We start from the raw sequence: 27,339 nt of genomic DNA on the forward strand, positions 1-27,339 counted from the left end.
ATGGATGAACTAAGGCGAAAGTTGGTGGACATGTAATACCCGAGTAAAAGAAGAGTAGACGAATGAACCGAGACCACATTCAATGAGAGCGATCAGGAGAATCGGACGGTTAAGAAATGCTTAAAATAATTGAAAGTTATTACTTATACCAACAAACTGCACCTTCCTTTTTCGGTAGAAACTTCAAAATTAAACTTGTTTTGCTTAGAGCAACTCTATGTTGGGTGACTTTCAAGTTTTACTAGCAAAACATGTAGAAAGAATTTGCGTTAGTCTTTGAAGATAGTCTTCCGCTATATATATATATATATATATATATATATATATATATATATATATATATATATATATATATATATATNTTTTGCTTAGAGCAACTCTATGTTGGGTGACTTTCAAGTTTTACTAGCAAAACATGTAGAAAGAATTTGCGTTAGTCTTTGAAGATAGTCTTCCGCTATATATATATATATATATATATATATATATATATATATATATATATATATATATATATAATAGTGTAATATAAAGGGATAACATTAAAATCATTCTAAAAGTTAAATTAAAAGAATTCCAACCATGGATAAGTGTATAGAATAAAAAAAAATTAAAGAAAAAAAATAAAGAATATTAATTATAGAATAACTTTGTGTGAATACCTTTGGAGGAATTTATACCTACGTTTTGAGGGTATTTTGTAGAAGCATCATGTCTTTAGTAGGTGTTTATGCCAACATAGAGAGGAAAATCAATAAAACCTTTTTATATTCTACCTTCTTTTTTTTTCATACTTTCATTAATATCACTATTAATCATGCATCAAAACACGCTTCATCTTATGTATGATGACACACGTCCAATGACCCTTACATGTGTCATTTATGCTTTATGTTATATGATGATGTAATGATGTGAAATGATGTGATAATGTTATATAATGATGTATATGATGATGACATGACGAAGATGATGCATGATAACATGATGATGAGATAGTTTAATCGGATGATATTCCATATTGAGAAAATGTGCATGTATTAAATGTCATGATGCATTATGATAATGAGTTTCGTAAGATAACTCTAATTGATGTTAATGATGATGAACGTATGAAGGTCAATGCATGCATGTTACCTAGGGTAATGTGTGAATGATGTCTAGAGTTGTGCCATAAGAATGATTTAAAGATGAAAACTATAGGGACCTCATGCATGTTGTATGTTCATATACGTCGGGTTACTTCTTCATTTATGATGATGAATACGAATGGGTAGACTATGATAATGATGATGACTATCATGCTTCGCATGATATTCAGGGGTTTGCTGACCTTCGGATGTCCGGATACGAACAACTAGCCCGACTATGATGGATCCAAGAGGTGCGAACCACCTGGGGACTCACACTCCCATGTGTGTGTATTGTGTAGGGAAGTACTACACATCCAATTTTGTCCGGACTGGAGACCACCTCTATGATAGTTTTAACGACAAGTCTCCGATCATGAGTTGCATGTGTTTGCATTCCCTAACCCCAATTTACTGAGCATTTCATAAAATACTCAAGCTATGTGTTATTTCTATTTTTCAGGTAGAGGCAAGGCACCTTATACGACTGACGACGACATCGCAAGTAAAGACCATGACACATCATAGGATAGTTGTATTTACAATCTTAGGGCATAGGTTAGTATAAGGCGTTTTTTGAATTTTAATATTTACCTTGTTTTATTTAACATTTCATCACGTTGTTTTAAATACTCTTTTCAAACATGTAAGTCCATGACAATGTTTTACGATAATGTTTTAAATGATTATTTTCACATAAGAGAGTATATTATGACGATGATAGCGACTTTAGGTTATCAGAAATTTAGGGTCATTATACTTATTGTAACAACCTGACTTTTTAAAATGTGACTTGATCGCTACTACATGCATGCTATGAATTTTTTTCAAGACTTGATTGGGTCGGACAATGCAAACACATACAATTATACTTCATATCAAGACATATTTGTCTTAAACATCGTTGTTACCATATTACCCTAAAACACGATGTCATATTGCCACTCTCCTCGACCATATCACCAAGATTTCAAAAACATAGTTTTGACCATATCGCCACCATATCACCACTCTGTTTTATGGTCCACATCGCCGCTCTGTCTTAGGTTAGTGCATTTCCCTCGAACTCTAAAATTTCAAGACTTCCTAGAAAATTCATTTACCAACCCTCAATTTTTTTTACTTAACTTAAGGTCGCTACTATATATATATCATAAATATTTAATGTGAAATACCTCATATGAAACTTTATAATAAAACTTGATCTTGTCCTTACCCGTCACATCTAAGGTTTTTGAAATAAAACAATATAAATAAGAAAAATAACATAAACTGAAATGCTCTACACTAACCTATATGCTACTAAAGGGAAATGCACTAACCTATACTGACCTATAGTCTACTAAATTCAAATTATCTTAAGCATGTGCTATAGTCTCATAGTTGAAATTATGAAACCATCCTAAGCATGTGCTACAGTCTCGTAATTGCGATGTCACCGTCAGTCGTACATGAGAGTTTTGTTTTTACCTGAAAAAAATAGAGTAGCACATGGCTTGAGTATTTTAAGAAATAATCAATAAGCGACCCTCTATCGGGGTTAAATGAAGACACATACAATTTCATGCATGGGATCTATTATAAAAGTCTATTTTCCTACAACAGCTATCCTAACAAGAAAATTGAATGTGTACTTAATTTTCCTACACACGGTCCACGCGTACAATAATTGACCCACCAGTCGGTTCGCCTACTTCCTGGGCCCCTTTATGGTCGGGCAAGCATTCTCTGGTAGCTGTTGATGTTGGACACCCGTGGGGAATAGCAACCGTCATGGCAGCATTATGACAAACATAATGAACGTTCTCTTTCCTAGTAGCGTACGTGTCCGTACTATCGTGAAGGAATATGATTATCTCCCTATGCATGAGCACCCAATAATGCATGAGGTCCCAAAGTTTTTTTTTATTATTATTATTTTCATTATTATATAATACAACCCCGCTAGCGTCCCGTTCATAACATATCATTTCTCATGATGTTTCTCATATCATTTATCATAAGGTTGTATTTAATGCTAGTTCGTTGTTTTGCATGTCAATCATATCATAACATTTTCATACTTTCCGACATAACAATCTATATTGTGCACATATCATATCATATATCATAACAGTCACACAATTTATCCCAAGCATGTCTCCAAAATATCATATCATAAAGTATTATATCAAATACAACATAACAATCCCATCGCATACACATCTACATATCATTTCATAACGGTTTGCATATACGGCCTATGACATGTGCGGAACCTTGAGCACGTGTCATCATAAAACACATAATTATAACCAAACGATGGTAGGGTCACTTACTTTGTTGGTCTTAGCTGACATTCTCCTTAATTCGAGTACGTTAGCTCCCATTCCTCGAATTTGCTCCAAATTTCTGCCTGTTTTCATTTTCTATTAGAATATTCATCCCGTTTCATTAGTAAAATAATATTTCTTAACTCAATTGAACTTATATTATCTAGACTCATGGTCGTAATAATTTGGGCCAGGAGGGTATGCGTTATTGCAAGCGTCGACAGTAGCGGTTCGAGCCGCGGGCCATTGGGCTGAAAGTAGAGCGGTGGTTGATGGGTTACACGCTGGGTACCAGATCCGGGTCCGACCCGAGGTCCACAGGCTTCGTCTTCTCCACCCGATTCCCTCGCGATTCTCGATTGCATTTCTCTCTCCTCTAAAATTGTTTCTCACCATTTTCCTTTGGTTCTTAGTTGTTTCTCTTTCCTCTTCTCCTCCCATGTTGTCTTATAGATGGTAAACACCTCCTACGTGTATACAATCCTTGGTGATCCCTTTCGCGATGTGGCCGGGTTGTTTCGACGTCAGATTTGAGGGATTATCGTCACCGAAGAATTCTCGGATTTCTCTCTCCTCTCTATCTCATTTTTCCTTATGTTTCTTCCTTATAGGATGTTCGGAGCATGGTAGGGAGGATGAGAGGTTGTTTGGAGGAGCGTGGGCATCGGGGAGGCACTCTTTGAGGTGTTGGAACGAGAATTCTGGTGCTTGCCTACCCGAAATTTTCTACTAATTTAAGGTCGCCACTGTATATATATCATGACCACTGAATGCGGAAATACTTCATTTAATTTTCATAAAACATCACGTTTATCTTAAGACACAGCCATTGACTTATGTATTTTAAAAACGACACAACAAAAGACTAAATAAAATAAATAAACATTTAAATTAAAAATATCATATTCTAGCTAAAGTCTAAGAAAATAAATGAGACTACCCTACACATGTGCCATGATCTCGAGTTGCGATGTCGTCGTCAACCATACAGAAATTTCATGCCTTAACCTATAATAGAAGTAACACGTAGCTTGAGTATTTTAAGAAATACTCAGTAAGTGACCCTACTATTTGAGGTTAAATGCAAGAACATGTGAATGCAATGACAAAACCTACCATAACAATCTCATTTCCTACGACGCTCTTCTAATGGACAGCTTGGATGTGTACCATATACTCTACACACGGCCAACACGTGTGAGTGTGGACCCATTAGTCAATTCGCACATCGCTGGGCCCCTTTTCTTGTTAGGCGAGTATGCTCTGATAGCACTCTATGTCGGACACCCGTTAGAAGTAGTAGCCGTCATGGCAGCATTATGTCAAACATAGTGATCGTTCTCCTGCCCAATAGTGTATGCCCCCATACCATCGTCAAGGAATAGGGGTATCCCCCAATGCATGAGCACACATAATGCATAAGGTCCCAATATTTTTCCATTTTCATTATCTTTTAATACAACCCCACTGAGTTTCATACATATCATATCGTTTTTCATATTATTTCTCATGTCGTTTATCATATCATTTATCATATCTTTCATGCATATGTTGGAGTTGTATTTCATGTTAGTTTTTCGTTTTACATGTCAATCATATCAGACCATTCAGATTACATAAATATGTCAGACCATAACATTCCATGCTCCCGAACATAACAATTTTCAACATGCACATATCATATCACATCGTATTTCATAACAATCACATAACATATTCCTAGAATATCGGTTCACACTATGTCATATCATAAACGTATCAACAATCACATATTTTATACTGTAACCTATATCATATCATCCTCATACCATGTTTCTACATATTTATACATGTATTCACCATTCCCATATCTGTTCATAATCATATAATATCATAAACACTTTGTGGTCATATCGTTCCCTAAATTATCATAGGCTTAAAGTTCTTGTACATATCACAGTCATATCGTTACATAAACATACCTTAGTCATATCGTTACAAGAACGTATCCTAACACTATTGTTCTATCAATCTATCATAATCTTATCCATTTATACCCATAACCAAACCATATTCTTATATCAATCAATTGTGATCATATCGTTTCCTATACATAACTTAACCATATCGTTATATTAATCATTCTTTAACTATAGTCTTTTCTATACATAACCTTAGCGTATCGTTTTATCAATATCTCATATCCATACCACTTTGATACCTAACCTAACCTTAACGTTTCATGAACATATCTTACTCCTATCGTTACATTACGTTTAGTGCATCCTTCTCGTATCCTATCTCAAACAAATCATTGAACACATCGTACCATAAGTATTATCATACAATTCACATATCATAACATATACCTATCATATCATAAGCATATCAATATATATGACACGTGCAGAACCATGGGGCTTTTGTCATTCGAATTCGTTCTCACTTATGTCAAGGTAAGTATTTAACAAATTCTTAATGTTTCCATTTATATTTAATGTTTTTGGGATATAAATATGTCTAACAATACTATGCCTAACATATAATTTATTAAATACTACTGTTATTATATTTAATAGTATAACAATTTAATACTTTTCAGATCTTCCCTTTTATTTCTCGGGCGGTGTTCGTGTGTTTTTCATTCTATTTTCTTGTCTGTATTTTTATTTTATTATCTTTTTGTAATAGATTCTTAATCTTCCCTTTTTTATTTTCTCGGTATTTTTTTTTCTTTTTTTGTTTTGATTCTATATCGGATGCTTCTATGTATTTTCTTTTTTTCGTTCTTTCTTCTGATTCTTTAATAGTATCGTAGTCAACTTTTAATTTATTCTTCTATCCAAAAATTTCCTTTTTCTTATAGTCCTATTATGTTCACAGATATTATTGTCACTGATATAAAATTACTGATCTAACATTACTAATGAACGTGATCTATTAGAATTAGTATAAAATTATCGATATCTAATTTTTAATTTAAATCTAAACAATTGCCACAGTTGAAATATCTAAAAATGAAATTAGGATAAAAGAAAAAGAAAATTTAATATAGTTTGACAGACTAAATCTCCACAGATCTTTGTTCACTTAAATCTAGGAGGGTCCTTTTAGTTTGTCTGTGTTTTTTTTTTTTTTTTTTTTTTTTTTGTTGTTATTTTTGTTTGTTTGTGCACGAACTTGATGGGCTAATGAGAGATAATTGGAGGAAGGGATGAGCGGTTGGTAGAGAAGAGTGGGACACTGTTGTTATTTATTTATTTATTATTATTCTTTTTTAACCTATTTTTTTTGTTGAAGATTGGACTTTCGATCTCACTTATGTTTCTCATTCTTAACACCTTTTTATACACGGTTCACACACAAGTTTATGAACCCACTAAGCGGGATTGTAATGTAACCCATAGGCCTGACTATGGACTAGCGCATGCTCACGCTACCAAACCAACAAAAGAAATAAGCGTGTATTATTATGGTATACGCGTACGTACAAAACATACTAGAGTATCACATGCTCGTTACATACAGCATGCAAGATTTTCAAATTATGATGTACATCATACTTTCATACTTTTTATGACAATATTTTTGAGATAACGTACGTGTACCTAACATATCATTCATTTTTATCATGTATGACACATTAGGTGTCTTGTAGGGCATAACGTGAACATGTATCATCACAGAGAGGTCATAACCATCACAAGTAATAACACGTAAATAAGCCACATGGTACCTATTATTCATACATACATTTTATCTTGTTGGGATATATGTCTTAAAGTCTCGTAATTAATTATTTAATTTTTAATAATATTTTTTATTATTTTATTTTCAGTATAATATTGTCCCTTATATGAAAAATTCAAGGATATCAGTGTAATCTTAAACAATATGTAATTTACATCATTGTTTAAGACTGACTTAAGAAGTATGAGAGATTAGCTTTTGACGGTAAAGACTTTTCATTTGATTTGCATGAGTGAGAATTATTTTTATTACCATTTTGAGAACTTAAAGTGAACTAGACCCAAATGGTAGGGGTGTATATTGTCCGGGTTGGGTTGGGGGATTTTTTTGCCCAACCCAAAAGTTCGGGTTGGTTCAATTGTAACTCAACCCAACCCAAAAATTTTCACAACCCGACCCTCTATTTTCGGGTTGGGTTGTCAATTTTTTTTTTAAGTTTTATTTATCTACCATTTATAATTATTCCGATACAATCTTAGATAAAATATATTAAAAATTCATACACAAACACAAATCAATCTATAATTATTCACAAAAAAAAAAAAAAAAAANATAAAAAAAAACAACAAATTCAATAAAAAAACAACGAGCAAAAATTGTAACATATTAACATAATTAACATTGTCATAAAACTAAAGACAACTAAATACCGACATTTATCAAGAATTGGTTAAAGTAAGAAAAAATATAAGGATAGACCATTCAAGTAAATAAATAATAAAAATGATTAGTTTAAAGATATTGTATATAACATAAAATAAAAAATATATAACGTGAACTTATAGGGTCCTAAACTATTTAAAAAATATATATATATATATATCAATTATGATATAATAATAATGCAACAAATAGATAATAAATATATTAAAATTTAGAATATGCTTTAAAACTATATATATATAATTTATAAACATTAAATCAGTATAAAAACTGAAGCTTAGTACCACTTTGGTAAACCTATTAATACAGAAAAGTTCTTCATATATTTAATATATTTTTATTTGACTCAGGTCAATTCGAAAGTTTTACCTACGAATACGAAACTGAATTCGGGTTCAGAAAAATGAACTCAATCCTATCCGAAATGCTAATTCAATCCAATCCAACCTTTATAGTTCGGGTTGTGTTGGTCTGAGTTGTCGGGTTGAATGTACACCCCTACTAAATGGTGACCAACCTTTTTTTTCCGCTCTAAAATTGAAAAAGTGAAATAATAATATTTTAAAAAAATAAATAATAATGATTAATATTGATTTTTTTTAATAAAGGAAGCGTTACTAATAATTAATTTTAATGGTATGGTTGTAAATTTAAAATATAGACTACAGATTTATGAATATTGTATCTAAATTAGTCCGGAATTACCCCTAATGTTTTGGGCCTATTAATCCTGGGCTTGACAGGCTGGCAATGAGGTCAGGCCCAATAAAAAAATTTGTTCTTTCCTTTTAAAGCAATTCAGTAGCCGTCTCTCTCGTCGGCATTAGCGCACGAGGTCCGTCGCAACGCAGCTTCTGCAGGTGCTCGTTGAATCAAACAACAATCCAATTCCCATCTTGTTGACCTAATCTCTCTCAACTTCAGGTTCTTTCCTCTTCTCATAATTCCGTTTCATACTGCTCTGCAATTTTCTTTAACGTTCTTTCTATGTTCTCCATGCCATTTCTTTTCTCTAGGGCTGTGGAACTTGATTGCTTTTCTGTTTCTTATTAAATTTGTTACTTTGATTAATTTACATGAGGAAAATTGTTACTTCTGATTCCTCCTTCATGGTAGTTGCAATTTTACTTCCGTCTGTCTATTCTATCGTGTTTATGATCGTGGTATGTACGTCTCATTGTAGTCGAGTAATCTTAAAGAGAATTTCTTGTGCAAGAATTGGACGGGGAACATGTTTTTTGCATCTTATTCTTAGTAGTTGAAGCTCTTTCTTGTAGCTAAACATTATGCTTGCTTGAGATTATTTTCTATGTATATGATTTACTTGCAACTTGCAAGTGCTAAGATTTTGGTTTCCAGGAATAACACAACCATGGGTTGTCCATTTGGCCATTTGGTCAACTCATGATGAATATTTTCAAATGCATTTATAAAGTTGATCAGTTTTTTCATCTTGAACTTTCTAACTTATTATTCCCGTGCTTCAAATTTCTACTTGTAATGTTTTTTAACCTAACCATGTGATATAGGTGAGACAAAATGGATAAACGGAGTTACAGTAGTAGACTGGAAACAAACAACCCAAATAAAGCCTATGCAAAGGAGCAGGTATGAATGAGTTATCATGTCAAACTGGAAATACTCAACATACATCTATCTGACCCCTTGAGTGACTGAAATCCTCTCCCTTTTCTTACAAAAAAGAACATGAATTACGGTTTTTGTGATATCTAATGTTTCACATATTTCTGTCTTCGGTGGGAATATTAGGATTCTCTTGGTGATGACTTCATAGATGATTTTCGCTTGCCCATCAACCATAGACCAACAGAAAATGTTGATCTTGATAATGTGGAACAAGCATCGTTGGACACTCAATTAACTTCATCAAATGTGGGCTATAGGCTTCTCCAGAAGATGGGCTGGAAAGGGAAGGGACTAGGAAAGGACGAGCAAGGTATTGTGTTTTTCTGGATATTAAATCCCACTCTGCTTATTCATTGTGCAATCTGTCTCTGATCTTATTATTTCATTATCTTTTCTCGTGAACCTTAGATTCTCTTAACTATTTATATAACTTTCTGAGTTTGTTTAAATTGCACACTTGATCATTAACGTATGAAAACATCTATTTCTGAGTTGGAACTTAAGCTCCTTGTTTTTTGAAATTAATACAATCACGTCAACTGTGAGTTTAATGATTGCCCATGCTCAGTTTGTCAACAGAATGTAATAGCAGGAAGAATCCTCTAAAACTCTAGTGCGTTATGTCTTGGGCATGTTTACAAGTTTGTTTTTTAAAACAGTTTTTCTATTATAAAAGCATAAATATATCCCCAAGTTAGATACCTTTTGAAAGTAGAAATGTAAAACTTAAATAGGAATATAAACAAAAAATCTCTTAATGGGTCAAAAAATCTTTTCAGTTATTATTCTTTTAATAAATGGTTTTCTGAATGTTAATCCAGAATTAATCCTTAATCGGTACTTGTTGGTCTAGCCTTTGAAAATAATAGGAACTCATTGTGTGCTTTTGTGTAGGAATTATTGAGCCCATTAAATCTGGAATTAGAGATCCCAAACTAGGAATTGGAAAACAAGAAGAAGACGATTTTTTCACTGCAGAGGAAAACATCCAGCGGAAAAAACTTGATGTTGAGATGGAAGAGACAGAAGCAGATGTGAAAAAACGGGAGGTATGTTATTTTTATCTTACAGTTGGTTGGGAAAAATGATAATTATTAGCTAAGACTTTGAAGTTGATGCTTTCCTCTTTCTGAAACTCATATCAAATAGCAGAAGGCAGCATATAGCATATATGCATGTCTTTTAGCGGGAATGGTATATCATAGGGGACCATCAACTTTTGGAAGGTCTTCAGATTTTCCTGCAGTTTTTATTACCTGGTGGCTTCTACTGCCCGCTTCGTGCACATTATTAAAATCCAGGTTTTAGCAGAACGTGAGGAGAAAATTCAAACTGAGGTTAAAGAAATACGCAAGGTTTTCTATTGTGATCTCTGCAACAAACAGTACAAGTTGGCTATGGAATTTGAAGCGCATCTCAGCTCATATGATCATAATCATAGAAAGGTAGGAAATTTTGCGTTTACTCATAAGTACTCCCTGTCTAGCAAAATCGTCATTCTCCTTTATTTCCTCTTCGAAGTTGCATCGAATCTAAAGCATTGTTGGATGAGATTGCAGCGTTTTAAAGAAATGAGAGAAATGCATGGTTCAAGCAGCCGAGATGACAGAAACAAGCGGGAACAGCAACGTGAAGAGAGAGAGATGGCAAAATTTGCTCAAATGTATCTCCCTTTCCTCACTTTTTTTTTTTCTCTTTCAATAACTTCTTTTGTGATCCCATTTTAAGTTTCTCTTTATATTTTCATTACGTGTGATTCTGTTTACATTTTCTTTCATGTTAAAAATAGTGCGGATGCCCGTAAGAAGGAGCAGCAAATGCTGGAGCAACAAGAAAGATCAGCCAAGGCGCCTGCTTCTACTGAAATTAGAAATGCTACATCACTTGCAGATCAGGATCAGCGGAAAACATTAAAATTTGGATTCTCTTCTAAGGGTGGCACCTCGAAGGTAAAGCTAAAGCGTTAATGAAGTTTTGTTTTTAAAACTAGTTTGCAATTGATTCTGAATATTTTGTTCTTTGTTTTTTACGAGTCCATTCATTCTGAAATTTGTTGATGCATGATTGATTGCTCATTCCAAAGGTAATGAGTGATAATATCTGGTTCATCTTTTGGAGTGTTTAGGACTCAAATAAGTAACTAGTTACCAGAAGGACCGGTTCCTATGGGAGCAAAGCACAGCAGTATTGGCATTATTGCTTGCGCGTTCACGATCGTTCCATGTTTGGAACGTATCAACCATTGCTTGGTCGTTCATGTTTCTTGTTACCACAGAATAATAATATAGAGGAATTAATTGAAAGGTATCTCGTCTCTAATTTCTTGGTTACTGATGTTATTGCAGAAGATTTTTGGTGGAGCCACAAAGAAACCTAAAGTAGTAGCCCCTGTAGCTTCAGTTTTCGGGAATGATAGTGATGAGGAATAGCAGCAAAGGAGTTCCCAAGTTGCTTTGCATCTTTTGTATGTGTAAGGAAACATCTTGAAGTTCATGTATTCTTATTATGGCAGTAGAGACATTATTGTTTAAACTTGCTTGCTCGCTCTTAGAATGTTAATTTTGAGATATCATATCGTGTGATTTAGTCTGATGAACAGATATCCATACAACTCTCTGTGCTATTGATGTGTTCTGTTTATTATACCATCTTACTTACTGAAATGATGCTATGTTTTTTATTTTGCTTAAATAGGAATCATTTTCAAGTATACAATACCCCTCTGATCTGAAAGGGGTTTGGATGTTTACTTTTTAGAAAATCAGTCCATTTTTAGGATGTTAAAAGGATGAAAGTCTCACCTCGCCAAGGTATGAGACCTTTCGGAGAAGCTTAAAGCAAAGTCATGAGAGTTATGTTTATATGAACGGACTTTAACTCTTAAACTGCATGTTCAAATTCCTTCCGAAATCCCGACTTTTGAGGTTAAGGCCTGGGCCCTATCTGGGCCTTCAACAATCCTACTTTGCGCTTCGTGTCTATTCAATGTTGTCTTGCTTATGTCTCAACTCGTCTTCAATGCCCACTTCGTGTGGTAGTGTTGGATGAGGCATCGTTCTGCTCGATTGCATCATGACACTCTCTTATATTGGCCTGCATCATGACACTCTCCGACACTCTCCTATATTGGCCCGCATGTGGTTGGATGGGTGTCTCTTGAGGGACGCCGCTTTGCTTGTGATGACGTGAACCTACCCTTTTCATAGTATCGTTGTGACATTTTCTCCCACTTAACTTGGTCATTGTCCTCGATGACTTACTCGGGTCACAATCGTATTGTAGATTGTGAGACAATATTATGTGGAGATTCATGACTCCTAACAAAGAGGACTTCTACTTGCTTATGTCTCAACTCAATGCCCACTTCGCATGGTGGTGTTGGACGATGCATCGTCCTCATCGATCGCATCATGACACTCTTCTATATTGGCCCGCATGTGGTCGAATGGGACGCCGTTTTGCTTGTCATGACATGAGGGTCACAACCTACCATCTTCATAGCATCGTTGTGACATTCTCTCTCACTTAACTTAGTCATTGTCCTACTTACTCGGGGCACAATTGTATTGCAGATTGAGACAATGACGATGACTTACTATGATTGAGACAATGACGATGACTTACTACGATCGAGACAATGACGATGACTTACTACGATCGAGACAATGACGATGACTTACTACGATTGAGACAATGACGATGACTTATTCGGGCACGATCGTATCACAGATTGTGAGACAATATTATGGACTTCTGGGAAGTCAAAGCTAATTATTCCAAATCTAATATAATACCAACTCAAAACTATATTTTAAATTTTGGTCGTTACAAATATTTTTACAAAAATGGTTAACCATTTCTCTCTATTTTCTTTTATTATTCATATATTGATATAGTAGGTTTATAATTAAATTATATTTATTTTGTTGGCTAGAAATAAAATTAAAAAAAAAAAAAAAAAAAAAAAATNTTTTATATCTATTTTTAGAATATTCAAAAGAGGTTATTTGATGCCTTTTGATCGTTTTCTTCTATAGTGTGAGTGCACATTTGCAAACCCTAATTTCATCTCTGCAACTCAGTCAACTTTTGAAACACAAAACAGAGTCAAAATTACCCTTCAAAACCCTCAACTCCTTCATTCCTTTCTTTGATTCCGCCATTGTTGTCTTCTTTGATTTCCATCCGTTTTAGGGTTTTTTTTCTGTTCTCTCGATGAATCACTCTCATCTTCCTCCTCCTCCTCCAACCAAAGTGCAGACGGAGTGTGGGAATTGCGGCTCTCACGGTCGGTGGATTCTTCATCATGTTCGTTTACGAGGTATTAATCGTCGTCTTTGCACCTCCTGCGTCCTTCGCCTTCATCCCACTTCCTTTTGCCCTTCTTGCTTTCACTTCTATGACACTTCTGTGTCTCCTCCTCATCCCTCCAATCGTTTAACCTGTCTCAAGTGTTCTTCCATTACGCATTCCCACTGCGTTCTCAACCCCGCTTCTTCCGATCCTCACCTTCTCTCTTCCTCCACCTCCTATCTCTGCCCTCCCTGCGCTAAACCCAATTTCTCCTTCTTCGATTTGGACTCTCTGCCCCGGAATTCTCACAAGTCTATTGACAGGAAGACCGCCGTCGTGTTGCTCTGTGCGGCTAAGATCGCTTCTGCTTCGATGGGGAAGGCTGTGATTGTTGCGCGTGCCGATGCGGAGAGGAAAGTGCGGGAGGTGGCTGTGGCCAGGAAGAGAGCCAGAGAGGCTCTTGAGCATGTTGGTTTTCTTTTGGCTAGAGAGAGAGCTAGGCGTAAGGAGGAGGCGTCCATGGAGGTTTCGGGTTCCGGGAATATGGAGATGAAGGACAAAGAGAGGAATAGGAATTTGGGTTCCATGGTGAAAACTGAGAATTCCCTTGAGACCCCTGCAGTGCCAACTTTGAACACTGGTACCACTTTAACTCAGAGGAGGGAGAGCTTGAATGGGTTCGTGAGACAGATGTCTATGGTGAAGAACGAGGCAGCTGCTTCCGTGCAGGAAACTGCAGAGGCTGACCGTTTACAGAGTAACAACACCATTCCTTCAAGTGAGAAGGAGAAGTCTGGAAACTTTGCTGATAATGGGGATGTTGAGAATGTGCAAAATGATCACAAAATAGCCCTTTGAAGTTGTTCATTGGTTATAATTCTGAAGATGCCGAGGCATGGTTGTAGGAGGACTGACCACATCATTGTGATATGGATTTGAAGTAAGCAAATTTATTAAGCTATTTTCGTATTGGGTTCGACCTGGCTGTTTAGGAATTCATGTAGCGAGGTTAGCACAATGCCTGTGAATATTTCCAGAGATTCCTTGCTCAGATTTGGGTCGTCTAGAGATGATTATACAAAGTCTCTTTAAGTAGTAAGGGGTCCCTCCTTTGTTGCATGCTGTAACAAATGTTGATTAATTGAAGCTTTTTTAACATTTTTCTGTGTGCCTGCCTGCCACACTGCTGAATTCAAATGCATTCTTTACCTGAAACCCCCTATCAACCATGATCATCTTACACTCTTGACTTGATTGAGATAGCTTTATGGCTCTATTTTGCTTGTTTTGTCTCAAGATTGGTGACGGTCAAAGAGAAAATCACTGAAGGATTGGGTTAAGTGTTGTTTTCATTCGCTGCATTTCTTCTGGAATTCTGATATTGTAGCTGTAATAATATGATTCTTTTCTTCCTTTCTAGCTGCTGCCCATTTCTTTGCATTATGCGGAGTGTACTTTGTTTGCATTATTTTCTTGATATTTGGGTATGTTGTGTGGGAAAAGTGTTGATAAATATTTCAGGTACTATCTAAACGAAGAAGCAGTTGTTTTGATATCGAGCATGAAAGGACAAGGAGGGCATCATGCAATGCAAGAACATGTTGAGGATTATTGGGAGTGAGTCCTACATTGGTTAATTTAGTGGAAGATCATAGGTTTATAAGCGAGGAATACTAAATCCATTGGTACGAGGTCGTTTGGGAAGCCTAAAGTAAAGCTATGAGAACTTATGCTCAAAGTGGACAATATTATATACTATTGTGGAGATCCGTGATTCCTAACACATGTCGAAGTAGAGAGCGAAGTAGAGAGAGCAGTGTTCGAATGCTTGGATTTGAGAGGTAAATTTCTGAGAAACATGGGATGCTGCTGCCGCCATCAGTGGGGATTGAAATTGAGGTAAGTATTAGTTTCTCTGTACAAATGTCACTTCCCAATCATTGAGCTCACATGGAAGGAAGGAAGCATAGCAAGCATGCATGGCCCCCCAACAGCCCATATTTTCTGCTTCTCAATCATCAACTTCTCTCTCCACTTCATTCCTAACACCATACGCTAATTAGACATTTACCTTTTTTTCATTTTCAACTTTGGTCTAAACATGATGCATCACCACCAATCTAAATACCATTGTTTGGGACCTACATTTTGATTATATTTTTGAAGTGGATGTTAGAATTTTTCGAGACTAGTTAGAAAAAACAATTTCAGATGGTTGAGATCAAACACGCTTTAAAATTCAGAGATCAAATAGAAATATAACAAAATATTTAATATATATAGATCTTTTAAGTTAAATGACTAAGCCTTTTATGTCATGCAAATCTTTATCCACAACAAACAAACAAAAATCTTGAGTTAAAATATACTTTTGGTATTTAGAGATTGGAGAGGGACAACTTTAATCCAATAGTTGTAAATAACCATTGGTTGATATGTATGGGATGTTGATGTGGTAGACCTATGTCACCATGCCAGCGTTTAACCCACCAATCACCACACTGCTGATAGATCAAGCATTCATTCCTCAATTTGATTTTCAAGTGAAACTAGAACTTAGATCTCGATCATCCCAATTGGTTCATTCTAGATATCTAGCTTCATTCTAGATCCAATTGGTTCATTCTAGATATCTAGCTTCATTCTAGATATCTAGCTCCTCGTTGGAAGAACGTGGTTGGACAACAAAACTAGGTTAATTGGAAGAACGTGGTTGGACAACAAAACTAGGTTAATTGTGGAGTAACTCAATTTGTAACAAGGTTTTAAATCTTATAATAGATAACCTAATTTTAGTATTGTCTCATGGTTGATCCGAATTTTATATACATATAGTGTTAATTTCATGCCATTATCAACTCATACGAAAACAGACATTAAATTAATCATCAAGTACAAAACACTCTGAGACTTAAGCATAGTAATAGAAACATTTCCAGTCCACAGCTATGTCTCTCTGTTTTTTCTAACCGAAGTTCTAGTTCTAATTGTAATGCACTGACCACGTTGAAGTAAATAACCAGCGATACAAATTCCAACAATACTCCCAAAATCTAACATATAGATATATTTATAAAAATATTATATTACAGTCTCAAAGTTCCAATAGCTAATACATCCGTCTCTATCACTAACATATATTTGATCTTTACACAAGCAAAAGCAAAAGCTCAAGCAGGGCAGTGGCAGTGGCAGTGCATTCTCTAATCCTTCTTGTCTATCTCTCAAACTCACCTCTGGTCCCTTTTCTCCTCCAAAAATTGCACTCATGGTGGAACTGGGTGGCGATTCTGAAGCTGTGAATTACGAGTGCCTTTCATGTACAGTACAAGGAGAAGAACTCAGTGATTTCACAAGTCCAGAGTGATTCTGCGAGTGATTAAGGACATCGTCATAATGATGCACCAAGTAAAGGGTCTCAATCCAGCTGCCATGGATATTGAGGTGCTTGAGCTTGGAGGGATCTCAGTTCCAAACCCTGTTGAGCTGCCAATACTTGAAGCTGGATTGTCTGGGTTAAAGACTGCAGGAGGAGTTCCATTTCTGCACCAAGAAGATGGTTTTATTAATTTAAAGGTATAAGTTTCATGCAAATTGTGCCTATTTTATTCCCCACCTTTCAAATAAGTTTTTAGTAAACTCTAACAAGTCTCTACCTTTTCTAGTGTTTTTTTAGAACAATAATAAAAAATGGGGACTTAAATCGTTACACTCAAACCTACTCAGAATCAACCGAATATTTTAGTTTAGATAGATAAATCAGATGGACAGACGGGCACCATTTTAAGAGTTCAAGATATATTATAAATTATCCAAACTCGTAGATTAACCCAAATTCAACCCCAAGAATTAGAAAGTTCCAAGCTTTTAAAAAAAAAAAAATTAATAGGCACGAGAAGTGAACAGAGCATCTTACTCTGGCATGCCGGTCCCTACAGGTGAAGACGTTGGGTTCGTAACTATAGTTGGTGCGACAGTGATCGGCGCTGTTGTTGTCGGTGTTGGCGTGGGAACCGACGGCGTCATGGATGCCGGCGTCGCAGAGGAAGATGATGATGGGTAAAGGCAAGAGCCAGTGCCTGTTCCAAGACAATAATTGGATTAATTGAGGAAAAACATAGGGTCGGGGGTTGAGAAACTATGGCTGTCTTCTCTTACTTGGATTGGAGTTGGTAACCATGGCAGATCCTCCAAAATCGCAGCTTGTAGGAGAAGGATTCTTCTGAAAATAGCTATTGAATGCAAAAGAAGCGTGGTTTTCAAGTGTATTTGGGTTGTAGCAGCTTCCACCTTGCTGGATTTGAGAACAGTCGGCCCCAGTGCCACAGGCGTAGTCCAACGCCGACTGAAGAGCCATCTCAGAAGCGCCGGACCTGGCCACACACCAGCTCTGTCCTGGAATTACCGGTGCGTTCGTCATCGCCGGAGGGGACACCGGAACTGGGTTTGTGACGGGTGTTACTACCGGCGAACCACCTGACGGAGCTGGATAAGTGGTCACCGGGTTCGTTATGGGCTGGGCTCCGGGTACTGTAACTGGCGGCGCAACCGGATTGGTGAGCGGCACCGGCGAGTTAGCAGGAACTGTGATGGGTGTCGTTAAGGGAATGGACACCGGCGTGGAAGCAGGACTCGACGGAGTGACAGTGATAGGGTTGGTCGCCGGAACGGTGATGATTGTCGGCGTGGAGGTGTCTGGAGTCGTCGGAAAATTCGTTGTCGGCGAGTCGGTCGCGTCGTGCATTGTTGTCCGAACAAGTTCACTGAACTTCCATTCCAACTCTGCCGAAGCATTTTCTTGCACATCCAAATGCGATCCACCAAATCTACCTGAGATAACGGCAGAAGCAGAAACATTCAGAACGGAAACGAAGAAAAAAGATTCACCCGACACTAAACAACAAAACCCCTTAAATTTTTTGCGAAAACATGAAACGCCATTAGTGGACAAAATGCAAACTTTCGATTCAGAAGCTGAAACTCGCAGGAACCAGGACGGAATCATAGCAGAAAACGAAGAACTGAGCTAGGTAGATCTATAACCTGTTCTAGTTCGAGAATAAGAAGTTGCTTACCAGAAGAGCTGATGGCGAGGAGAGACAGAATGGAAAAGAAGAAGCATTTGGAAGCTGTTTGGGCCATTTTAATGGTGAGAGGTTATAGTTCTGGGGACAAATGAAGAGACCCAACTGGATTCTTAATGGGATCGGTTTAATTGAGGCATTGCTTTTAAAAACAACGAAACCAGACAGGAAAAATGGTGTAAAGGGGCTCGCGTCCAAAGTTAAAGAGAGAGAAACGGGGGGAAAGGAAGAAGGTAAAGGTGAAAAAAGCAGAATGCTTACGGCTGCAATATATAAAAGAAATAAATCAATAAATGAAAAGGGGAAAAAATGGTTACTTTATGAGCAAGAATGATAATATTGGAAACGTTGCCTCTAATGACAAGAGAAAAAGGGGATCAGCCCGTCCATACTTTTTTGCCTTTTCCATCTTTTCTCAAAAGACAAATAACCTCAAAGATAATAAAGTAACATTCAACCATAGCAGCAACAAGGGAAGAAAGCATGCATGTGCATTTGTACACATGCACCCATGACTGCAACTAAGCCAAGTGATTCCCTTCTCTTCCCTTTCCAAGTAATCGCAGCCCTTTTTTTCTCTCTTTTCTCCATCCTAATTTCATTTCAAATTGGGAGCAAGATATGCAACTAAAGTTTATCTATTAAATCTAATAAACAATAAGCTAACAACCATTCCAACAAATACAAGATATGCTTTCTCAAATTCTGACTTTAAAGTCTAAAGAACATTAAAGGGTGAAGATGTTTGGAAACATGCAGTGTTGGTGTATAATAATATAAATGGAGTCAAAGGTGTTCAGCTCAGCAAAACCCACAAAGCAAATAGTTTATTAGAGGTGGAAAAGAAGGAAATGAGAAAATCAAATCTAAGTGGGAATTGGGCATTGGGATTAGGATGAAATGATGCAGTCTTTAGCCTTTTGAGATTACTTCAGGTACAAGATTTGACAGCCATTATTGGAAAAAACGAGACAGAACGGGCAGAACTTGTGAGTTTATGCAGAGTGCAGCAAAACAAAGGGAAAAAAAATTCAAAAAATGATGCCGACCTTAAGTGAAGTGAGGTTGATGCTGCAAATGCTTTCCCAAAGTGGCTCAAAAAAGGTTTTCAGCTACTTTCCACAAGCATGGCGGTGCTGTTGCTGCTGGTGATGGTGCCTTAAGAATTAGAATATACAATGGGAGTGGGGACAATGCATGTGGAATAACCTATGACGCTTTGGTTCTTCGTATCAATGGATCAAAAGCAACCTGTCTGACTAGACAAAGCCAAAAGCAAACACGCAATTCAGAGAGAGTGCCCATACAGTCAATCACCTGTTTTATATTTCTCCCTGGGGCTCCCTGCATAAAGCCATACGCCCACCATCTGATTCCCACTTCCAGAATCGAAACATGTTTCAAAACTAAATCACGATAATTCAAATGCACAGTAAAGCAACTCAGGAAAGGCATTCAAGATAATCCCTAACAATAGTTCTGAAAACAAAAAAGAAAAACTTAGCTTTTCAAAGAAATTCTCCAGCAGTCACTGATTTGATGCCCCCTTACATGCAAAGTAAATCTATGCGACAGTCCAGAAGCTGCATGTCAATTTCCTGCCCACATACACTGAAAGGAGAAATATCAAAGATAATGTAAAAGAGCAGGGTGCTTTTCCTTGCCCAAAATTGGAAAATAAAGAAACAGAGGAATCGAATATTGGTTAAAATGTATTGGGCTGTCGTGCCACAACCCTTGAGAGTTGAGTCTATGTCATGCATGCATATGCTTGATTCTAGTAGAAGCTAAAACGGTAGTGGTTTGCCAGCACATTTTCAGATGATGTTCTAACGAAGACTGAAATCGATTGGCTCAGAGATCATCATAAAGTAAATGTAATGCAAAACTTGATATTATGCACCTACTTTTTACTAAAGCAAATTTATCTAAATCATCACCTATCAATCCTCTTTTTCTCTGATAAGTTTGCTTTTAATTTTCCATAATTATAACTCAGAGATAAATCATAATGAAAAGAGAAAAGTCACTGTTGAGGAACAAGATAGCCTAACAATTTAAAGTAAAAGAAAGGTTCTTAAGATATACCTGTTGTCATTATAGTTTACATTTGTGTTAATTTAATCTATAAATTTTTAAACATTAAATACAAAGATTAATTTACATCCACCGGCAGGGAGCAATATCAGGACTTCATTCTACTTCGTGTTGGAGTCTAAAATCATCCAGCTCTACTCCACACTGCTTGACCAAACAATCAACTCATTGAAAAATGGATCAAAAATTGCTTCTTTTGCTGAGTTATATTTGTCCAGACGTTTTTTGAATGCCCGCAGTTCCCTTTCATGCTTTGAACTACGCTCCTGGAAAAATATCGACAGCCTTTCAATCGAATTTTTACAGTTAACATTTCAGACAGCAAAAACATTTCCAAAACCACTGTAAATATACACCTTTTGGATTTGTGAATCCCCTAGAAGGTAAACATCACAGAAGGAAAAAACAAAAAGGAGAGCAGCCAAGGTATTTATCTTTAGGATTCATGTCAATCTTCAGAATAAGCAACTTCATACTTTAACAAGTTTTGTTTAGATATAGACACAGAATATGCATCCACTTCAGAACTAAACTATCTGAACATGTACGAACCTTCGAAAATAATACAACCAAAAAAATCTAGCTACTTATCTGGGGATTCACAATCATACTCCAGAATAAGAATTATAACTTAACCAAATTCTGTTGATATTCTGCATCTAAAATGTACTGAGCACCATTTGAATCTACTCAGTCCTTGAGAAATGAGAAATACATTTTCTTTTAGTAACTTACAACAAATGAAAGTGATTGTTCACAAAAGCTAAATGCAATTCTTTGGGTTCTAAGGAACAATTATGATTGGTTTCCTAATTAGATATAGAAGACTTACGAATGATTTCTTCAGAAGTAATATATGCACAAGGTAGAGTAACCACAGGACGTTCGTTCTAGGAAAGCTGTTGAATACAAAATCAACGGTTTCAGTTATGAGTCACAGACAATTTTCAATGGTGAAAGGTATCAGGTTAGTATGATGGATGGCAGAATGTCTACTACTGAGTACTATACTTGAAAGCCATAAATTATCTTGCTAAATTTCATCGCTAATATTCTAAAATTTTAGACGTATCAACTTTGTGCATGGAGTTTGTGGATTCATATAAAGTAGAATAACAATGGACGCTCTTGCTGAAAGGAGGGAAAAAGAACGAGAATAAGATCTTCCCCTTTACACTTTTACCAAGCAGATAATCCAGCACAAACAGTACCGTCCACATCTTTTTTGGACATTTCTAAAAGGCTAAATATCTTTTAGTCACTCTTTTTTAATCTAATCCCAATCGCTTAAAAAGTTTAACATAATCCTCTATGCATTATCATTTTTCAATTTAGTCCATGACAATTGATAAATGTTAAAATTTGAGGAGAAACTAAATTCCTAAGGAATTATAAGAAATTTCGATTGTTTTCCTTCTAGATGACTTTTTCTCCTCTAGATTTTTCTTAGTTTGTAAGTTTATAATCAACCAATTTTCATATTCGCCAACATTAAAAGAGATTGAATTGAAAAATGTTCGGTCAAAAATTACCTTTTGTCCTTCAACTTTCATCCAAGTAACATTGTAGTCCTTAAATTTTTTTTTAATGTTTTAGTTTTTGTATTTTCATTTCTGTAAGAATTTAGTCTCTAAACTACATGGTGTACAAACTTAGTCCGTGTACTTTAAAATTTGGAATAATTTAGTCTATATAATAAAAAGTATCGTTAAAATTTAAAATTTCTTACATAGATAGATCAAACTAATTAGGAACCAAATATACTTGGAAGTAAAGAGGAAACATGACTGTTGGGGCATCTTGTTTTAAGGCTAAATTGGAAATTATAAAACAGAAATAGATTTTAAAATATCAAATATTAGCCACTAAGCATATATTAGTCTTTCTAAAATTTATAAACAATTAAATCCTGAGGATGCCAAAGAGGAAAAAGATCAAAATCACCTCTATAATTGATTCAGATATGATAGAAAGATAAACGCATAAACACTTGTACCTCCCCTCCCAGCAGTCTCCAGTCACCTCCTTCATTTTCCTATATGTTTCTGACTGCATATGAGAACAAAAATAAAAATAAAAAAGTAACACGAAAATTTTCAAATAAGTGGATTGATAAGATTTATCTTAATTCTTAAGTAATCAAATTGAATGCTTGCTTACTTGTCTATCTCCTTTTGCACCCTTAAAGAGATCAGGATCCGATGAGAGATCTAAAAAGAGTATGTCTTCACCTGCATGTTAAACATTCATTCAGTTTTCTAACTCCCTTTTTGGTCAGGCAACCAACAAAACTAACTCATAAACAAATTTTAATTAAGGGAATTGTCTCAGTGCAAACTCCATAGATGATAAATTAAAAACCTCTTACCAGTATTGATTCGCGATAGGGTGAAGTCAATGATCGAAATCTGAAGTCCAAATGTTTGTACGGTCATGTTCTTACCCTCAAGGGTGAACTGCAGCGCTTCAGAATCATTCCGACTCAAAAGTACATTTCCCCTGGCAATAAATACACGGTCCAAATCAGTAGTCAATGAAAAGAAACTGCCAAATTAACTGTAGATGGAAGAAGAACCCGACCAATGCAGATCTCGGTGTTCAAATTCATAAGCAGCTTCAGCCACAGCCAAGGCCGCAGTAGCCTGCAGTTCGTCAAAATTGGATTTGGTTAAAGCTTCAAAAGTCAATAATGCTAGTAAAATCCATTGCGAACCTGTACTAGTAAGCTCTGGGCTTCATCAAAGTTCAGGAGTACAAAGCTTTCAAGATCTTTTCCCCCATGTTGGAGAACAAACACCACATAACACTACAGAACATCAGCAAAAGTCAACCACAGGCTAAATTGCATAACCAAGCCCATAATATCATAATATGACATTTTATTTAAAATAATTTCAAACCATTACTCAAGGAATAGATTGTGAGGTCTTACAAAAAAAAGTGAAAAGTTGGAACTATACAAAGAAACACAAAATCAAAATGAACGTGATCTTCTAGCTACATAAATTATTTTCACAAGATAAGCAATATTATGCGAACAAATATACGTTTCTGTGCTTTTGTTCCCCTTTATGGCATCGGTACATATAAACGATAAAAACTCAGATGCATGAAGCTTTTTATATTTCAGAAAAAGAAATAATTCATGATCTATACAAAAAGAAACCTGTTTGTCTGGAAACTCCTTAGGGTGATCATTTTCCGAGCCATGCTTTTCGTCCCAATCTTCCCAAGCCTTGATTAGTAGAGCATCATAAGAACCTTGGCACACCCTTAAACTATTGGATAAAAAGATCACGAAAGTATTAGTTTAATAGTCCATGAGAAACTGCTCCATTATTTCCAACGGCAATTATTCTCACAAAACCCAGCGTATGAGATGAGCTGGAAACAAGTTTTCTACTCTTTAATTGACCTAAAAATTGCATCACATCAGAATGTTTGATAGCCCAACATAAAGCAGAAACAAACTACTGCGGATAAAGGAAAAGCGTGGTGGAAAATTCTAGCTAGTGGATGTGCATTGACATTGTAGAAAACCATGACCATTTATCTTACTAGGCAGTAAACGTACTCTATGGTTCTTATGAATGTTGTGCAAAAATTATCAGCACCGCCCTCTTGATTTCTTAGAGAATTCAGAGTTCTGGAAAGTATGACTTCCTCGAGCAGTTCTTCTGATCTCTGATACAAGGTAAGTAAGACTGGCTTAGAATTATAACAAATTTCTGATTTCAACTACATTCATCAGAATCATCAGGATGGTACAAAAGAAAAAAACAATTATTATAATTTTTAATGAACGAACAAAAAAAGATATATAATAACGAATTTAAAAAAAAAATAAAAATCAATGCATTAAAATCTGCTTCCAAAACGAAAGAACTCTTCAACATGATCTTCCATCCCTGAAATTTTCCATGAAGTGCCACTTGCCAGGCTGGAACAGCCATGAGTGGTGGTAAAATGTACCTTTTGCACTTCTCCATTAACTTGTAAATCTCCGTCAATTGGAACTATCTTGCAAACGGTGTTACCAGCTTTAAAAGCTTCTCCATATGTACCTTCACCAACCTTGACAATAGTTTCCGGGTCACTGAGTAAAAAAATTCACTAATCAACGAAATTTAAAAATTGTGAATGAGGAACATACGAACTAAAGTAAATCAAGAAATTAACGGGAGAACAACTTAAATTGCAAGAGCAGTGACCACAAACCATATGCATAATCGCATAGGGCAAAATATATGTGAATGTATTTATTTACTCTATAACAAATGGTGACTGTAATTTCAGATAAATTACTTGAGTTCAACAGTTATAAGAAAGCTGTAACTTGTCGGGATTGATCCTGAATCAACTCATCCAATTAATAGTTCCAAGTAGAAGTTGTGCTATAAGCTTGAAAATAAACTAAAAGGCAGCAACTGGATCCCTAAAAAGCTAATCCTCAAAAAGAACACTTCATAGGCATTAATCACATTACTTGGGAATCTCCGTTTAGAGGTGGAACCTATTCCTGCCACTTCTTAAGCAACGAAGTCCGAGTTGCAAAGAAGATGACTGATTCAGAAACCAACCTTTAAATCTTAGAGAAGACAAAAGGCTAGATATATTGTTTTTATGTTCTTTTAAGCCAATAAGCGGAATAAATATATGAAAATAAGTATTTGCAGTCTGAGGAACAAACCAATAATTAGAGAATGCATCCTTAAGCGTGGAAGGAGCTGACTGTCCACAAACTGCTAATAATGCATTAAATGGATCCAAATTATAGTTATGGAAAGAAGTAGATGTTGATGTTAAAGAAAGTTTTTTCACAGAAACTTCAAGGTCTGCACGATCCTCTGTGCTCACATCTTCTGCTCCGGTACTTCTGTTGTCTCGATTGCTATCTATTTCAAGGGCATCGATATCATTTAGACTGGAAATAAATCTTCTCTGAATAGAGCACAACCGCGCATCTATCTCTCTAGCAGACTTATCAGGAGTTCTCAAATTGAATTTGTCCAAATGTTTGCCACCAATTGGTTCTCTGGACTCCAGTGGAGTTTCTAATATCTTTGATAACGTGCTTGAAGGTGCAAGACTGTAATTTGATTTCTTGGAAATTAACCATTTTTCTATTTTAGAGCATAGAGATGGTAATGCAGCACTATCAAACTGACTACTTGCCCATGTACCGAATCTCTTGGGTGAAGGGCTCTCCTCCAACAACTCAAAAGCATCTACCTCTTGAAAGTATGCACGCTCCTTGTCAAAGTTGGTAGGTTGTACAAACTTTCCCTGTCAATTTCAAATATTAAAATAATGCGATGATTGTAGAAGAAGGAGCTCATATAAACTTCAAATACTCTATGCAAGGGTATTGGTGTGTGATACAAAAAGGTCCAATTTTTTTAAATAAGATTACACGTACGGAACACTTCAAAATTGCATAAAGTAAAGGGGAAACAAAGGTCACCAAAAGAAAAAGAAGCCTACTTTGGGTAGAGCAGGTTTTCCTTTTTTCTTTGCCTCCTTATGCCGAAGCTGATGATCTAAACAAGCCTCAACTGCAATACTCGCCCTACCTCTGATAAAAGTGAACACAATACACTCAGCAAATGGCAAAAGAATGAGAAAGAAAATGAAGACAATACATGAATATTTAGTCAGAGAGTAACATCAATCAATAAAGCAATGGAGCAGGGTCGGAGACCGCCCTCCTTGTCACTAGCTATATAGAAACCTTCTTAATCTTTGTACCCAATGATGGTCAAGGTTGGGAAATCGCCATCCCCATGTCGGGATCACTAAAAACAATTTCTCATTCAATATTTAATTTGTTTAGATTAAAAAAGTAATCAATATCAAAATCGAAACAAATATATTAAAATTACATGCATCTTAGATGAAACTTTTTGTATTTACATTATTTACTAATTTAAATAATTAATTTTAAAAAAATATTAAATATTTCATATCAACCATTATAATAGAAAAGGATGGTAAATGTTTTTAGTTATTTTTTAAAATTGGAATCAAGGACAGAGGAAAGGTGGCACGGGAAATGTAATTCCCATCCCTGTTTCCAAAAACATTGATGGAAACTATTTCCCGATTCTATTCTAAATGGGAATTCCCCACCTTGGTTGGAGCTAAATCCTCCAAGGACAAGACCCATAGGGGAATTTCATTTCCAACAAACGATAAAAAAAACTATCATATGATTGTCCAAAAAGTCATCAAGTTGTCTCTTTTCTCTCGACTCTCAATATTTATATATATATATATATATATATATATTTTTTTTTTTTTTTTTTTTTTTTTTTTTTTTTTTTTTTTTTTTTTTTTTTTTTTTTTTTTTTTTTTTTTTTTTTTTTTTTTTTTTTTTTTTTTTTT

The 27,339-nt window shown here is 35.7% G+C and overlaps 4 protein-coding genes across 6 annotated transcripts in view; 2 read left to right on the forward strand and 2 right to left on the reverse strand.

Annotated features, from left to right (window-relative positions):
* The first annotated feature begins 8,643 nt into the window (after positions 1-8,643).
* On the forward strand, positions 8,644-12,144 carry LOC111780648 (G patch domain-containing protein 8). Of its 2 annotated transcripts, none has more exons than XM_023661109.1 (8): positions 8,644-8,758; positions 9,364-9,442; positions 9,605-9,791; positions 10,376-10,530; positions 10,783-10,926; positions 11,041-11,144; positions 11,271-11,430; positions 11,827-12,144. In XM_023661109.1, exons 2-8 carry the CDS (start codon positions 9,374-9,376, stop codon positions 11,908-11,910), a joined length of 903 nt encoding a protein of 300 aa, XP_023516877.1. In that variant the 5' UTR covers positions 8,644-8,758; positions 9,364-9,373; the 3' UTR covers positions 11,911-12,144. The 2 variants fall into 2 exon arrangements, with proteins under 2 accessions (XP_023516877.1, XP_023516878.1); XM_023661110.1 differs by having other exon boundaries at positions 11,830-12,144.
* Positions 12,145-13,671: 1,527 nt separating this feature from the next.
* On the forward strand, positions 13,672-15,193 carry LOC111779938 (the record flags this gene model as incomplete). Its single annotated transcript, XM_023660142.1, has 2 exons — positions 13,672-13,802; positions 14,098-15,193. Coding segments are annotated over 2 exons (666 nt in total), but the record flags the coding sequence as incomplete, so codon positions are not given.
* A 1,622-nt stretch (positions 15,194-16,815) lies between these two features.
* Positions 16,816-19,110, reverse strand: LOC111780005 (mucin-2). The gene is made up of 4 exons (XM_023660239.1): positions 18,850-19,110; positions 17,933-18,604; positions 17,691-17,853; positions 16,816-17,317 (listed from the first exon to the last, which is right to left on the reverse strand). Exons 1-4 carry the CDS (start codon positions 18,914-18,916, stop codon positions 17,125-17,127), a joined length of 1,095 nt encoding a protein of 364 aa, XP_023516007.1. The 5' UTR covers positions 18,917-19,110; the 3' UTR covers positions 16,816-17,124.
* Positions 19,111-20,890: 1,780 nt separating this feature from the next.
* LOC111780003 (serine/threonine-protein kinase haspin homolog) overlaps positions 20,891-27,339 on the reverse strand; it is an 11,872-nt gene continuing 5,423 nt past the window's right edge. For both annotated transcript variants that reach the window (XM_023660238.1, XM_023660235.1), the window contains 12 exons: positions 26,440-26,530; positions 25,646-26,241; positions 24,928-25,051; positions 24,530-24,639; positions 24,122-24,233; positions 23,669-23,761; positions 23,536-23,597; positions 23,324-23,454; positions 23,116-23,186; positions 22,952-23,004; positions 21,788-21,854; positions 20,891-21,221 (listed from right to left, as the gene is read on the reverse strand). In XM_023660238.1, the coding sequence (XP_023516006.1) occupies positions 21,090-21,221; positions 21,788-21,854; positions 22,952-23,004; positions 23,116-23,186; positions 23,324-23,454; positions 23,536-23,597; positions 23,669-23,761; positions 24,122-24,233; positions 24,530-24,639; positions 24,928-25,051; positions 25,646-26,241; positions 26,440-26,530 (1,642 nt within the window). In that variant the 3' untranslated portion in view covers positions 20,891-21,089. The remainder of the gene's footprint in view (positions 21,222-21,787; positions 21,855-22,951; positions 23,005-23,115; positions 23,187-23,323; positions 23,455-23,535; positions 23,598-23,668; positions 23,762-24,121; positions 24,234-24,529; positions 24,640-24,927; positions 25,052-25,645; positions 26,242-26,439; positions 26,531-27,339) is intronic.

Source organism: Cucurbita pepo, chromosome LG18, assembly GCF_002806865.2.
Source record: "Cucurbita pepo subsp. pepo cultivar mu-cu-16 chromosome LG18, ASM280686v2, whole genome shotgun sequence".
Lineage (NCBI taxonomy): Eukaryota > Viridiplantae > Streptophyta > Magnoliopsida > Cucurbitales > Cucurbitaceae > Cucurbita > Cucurbita pepo.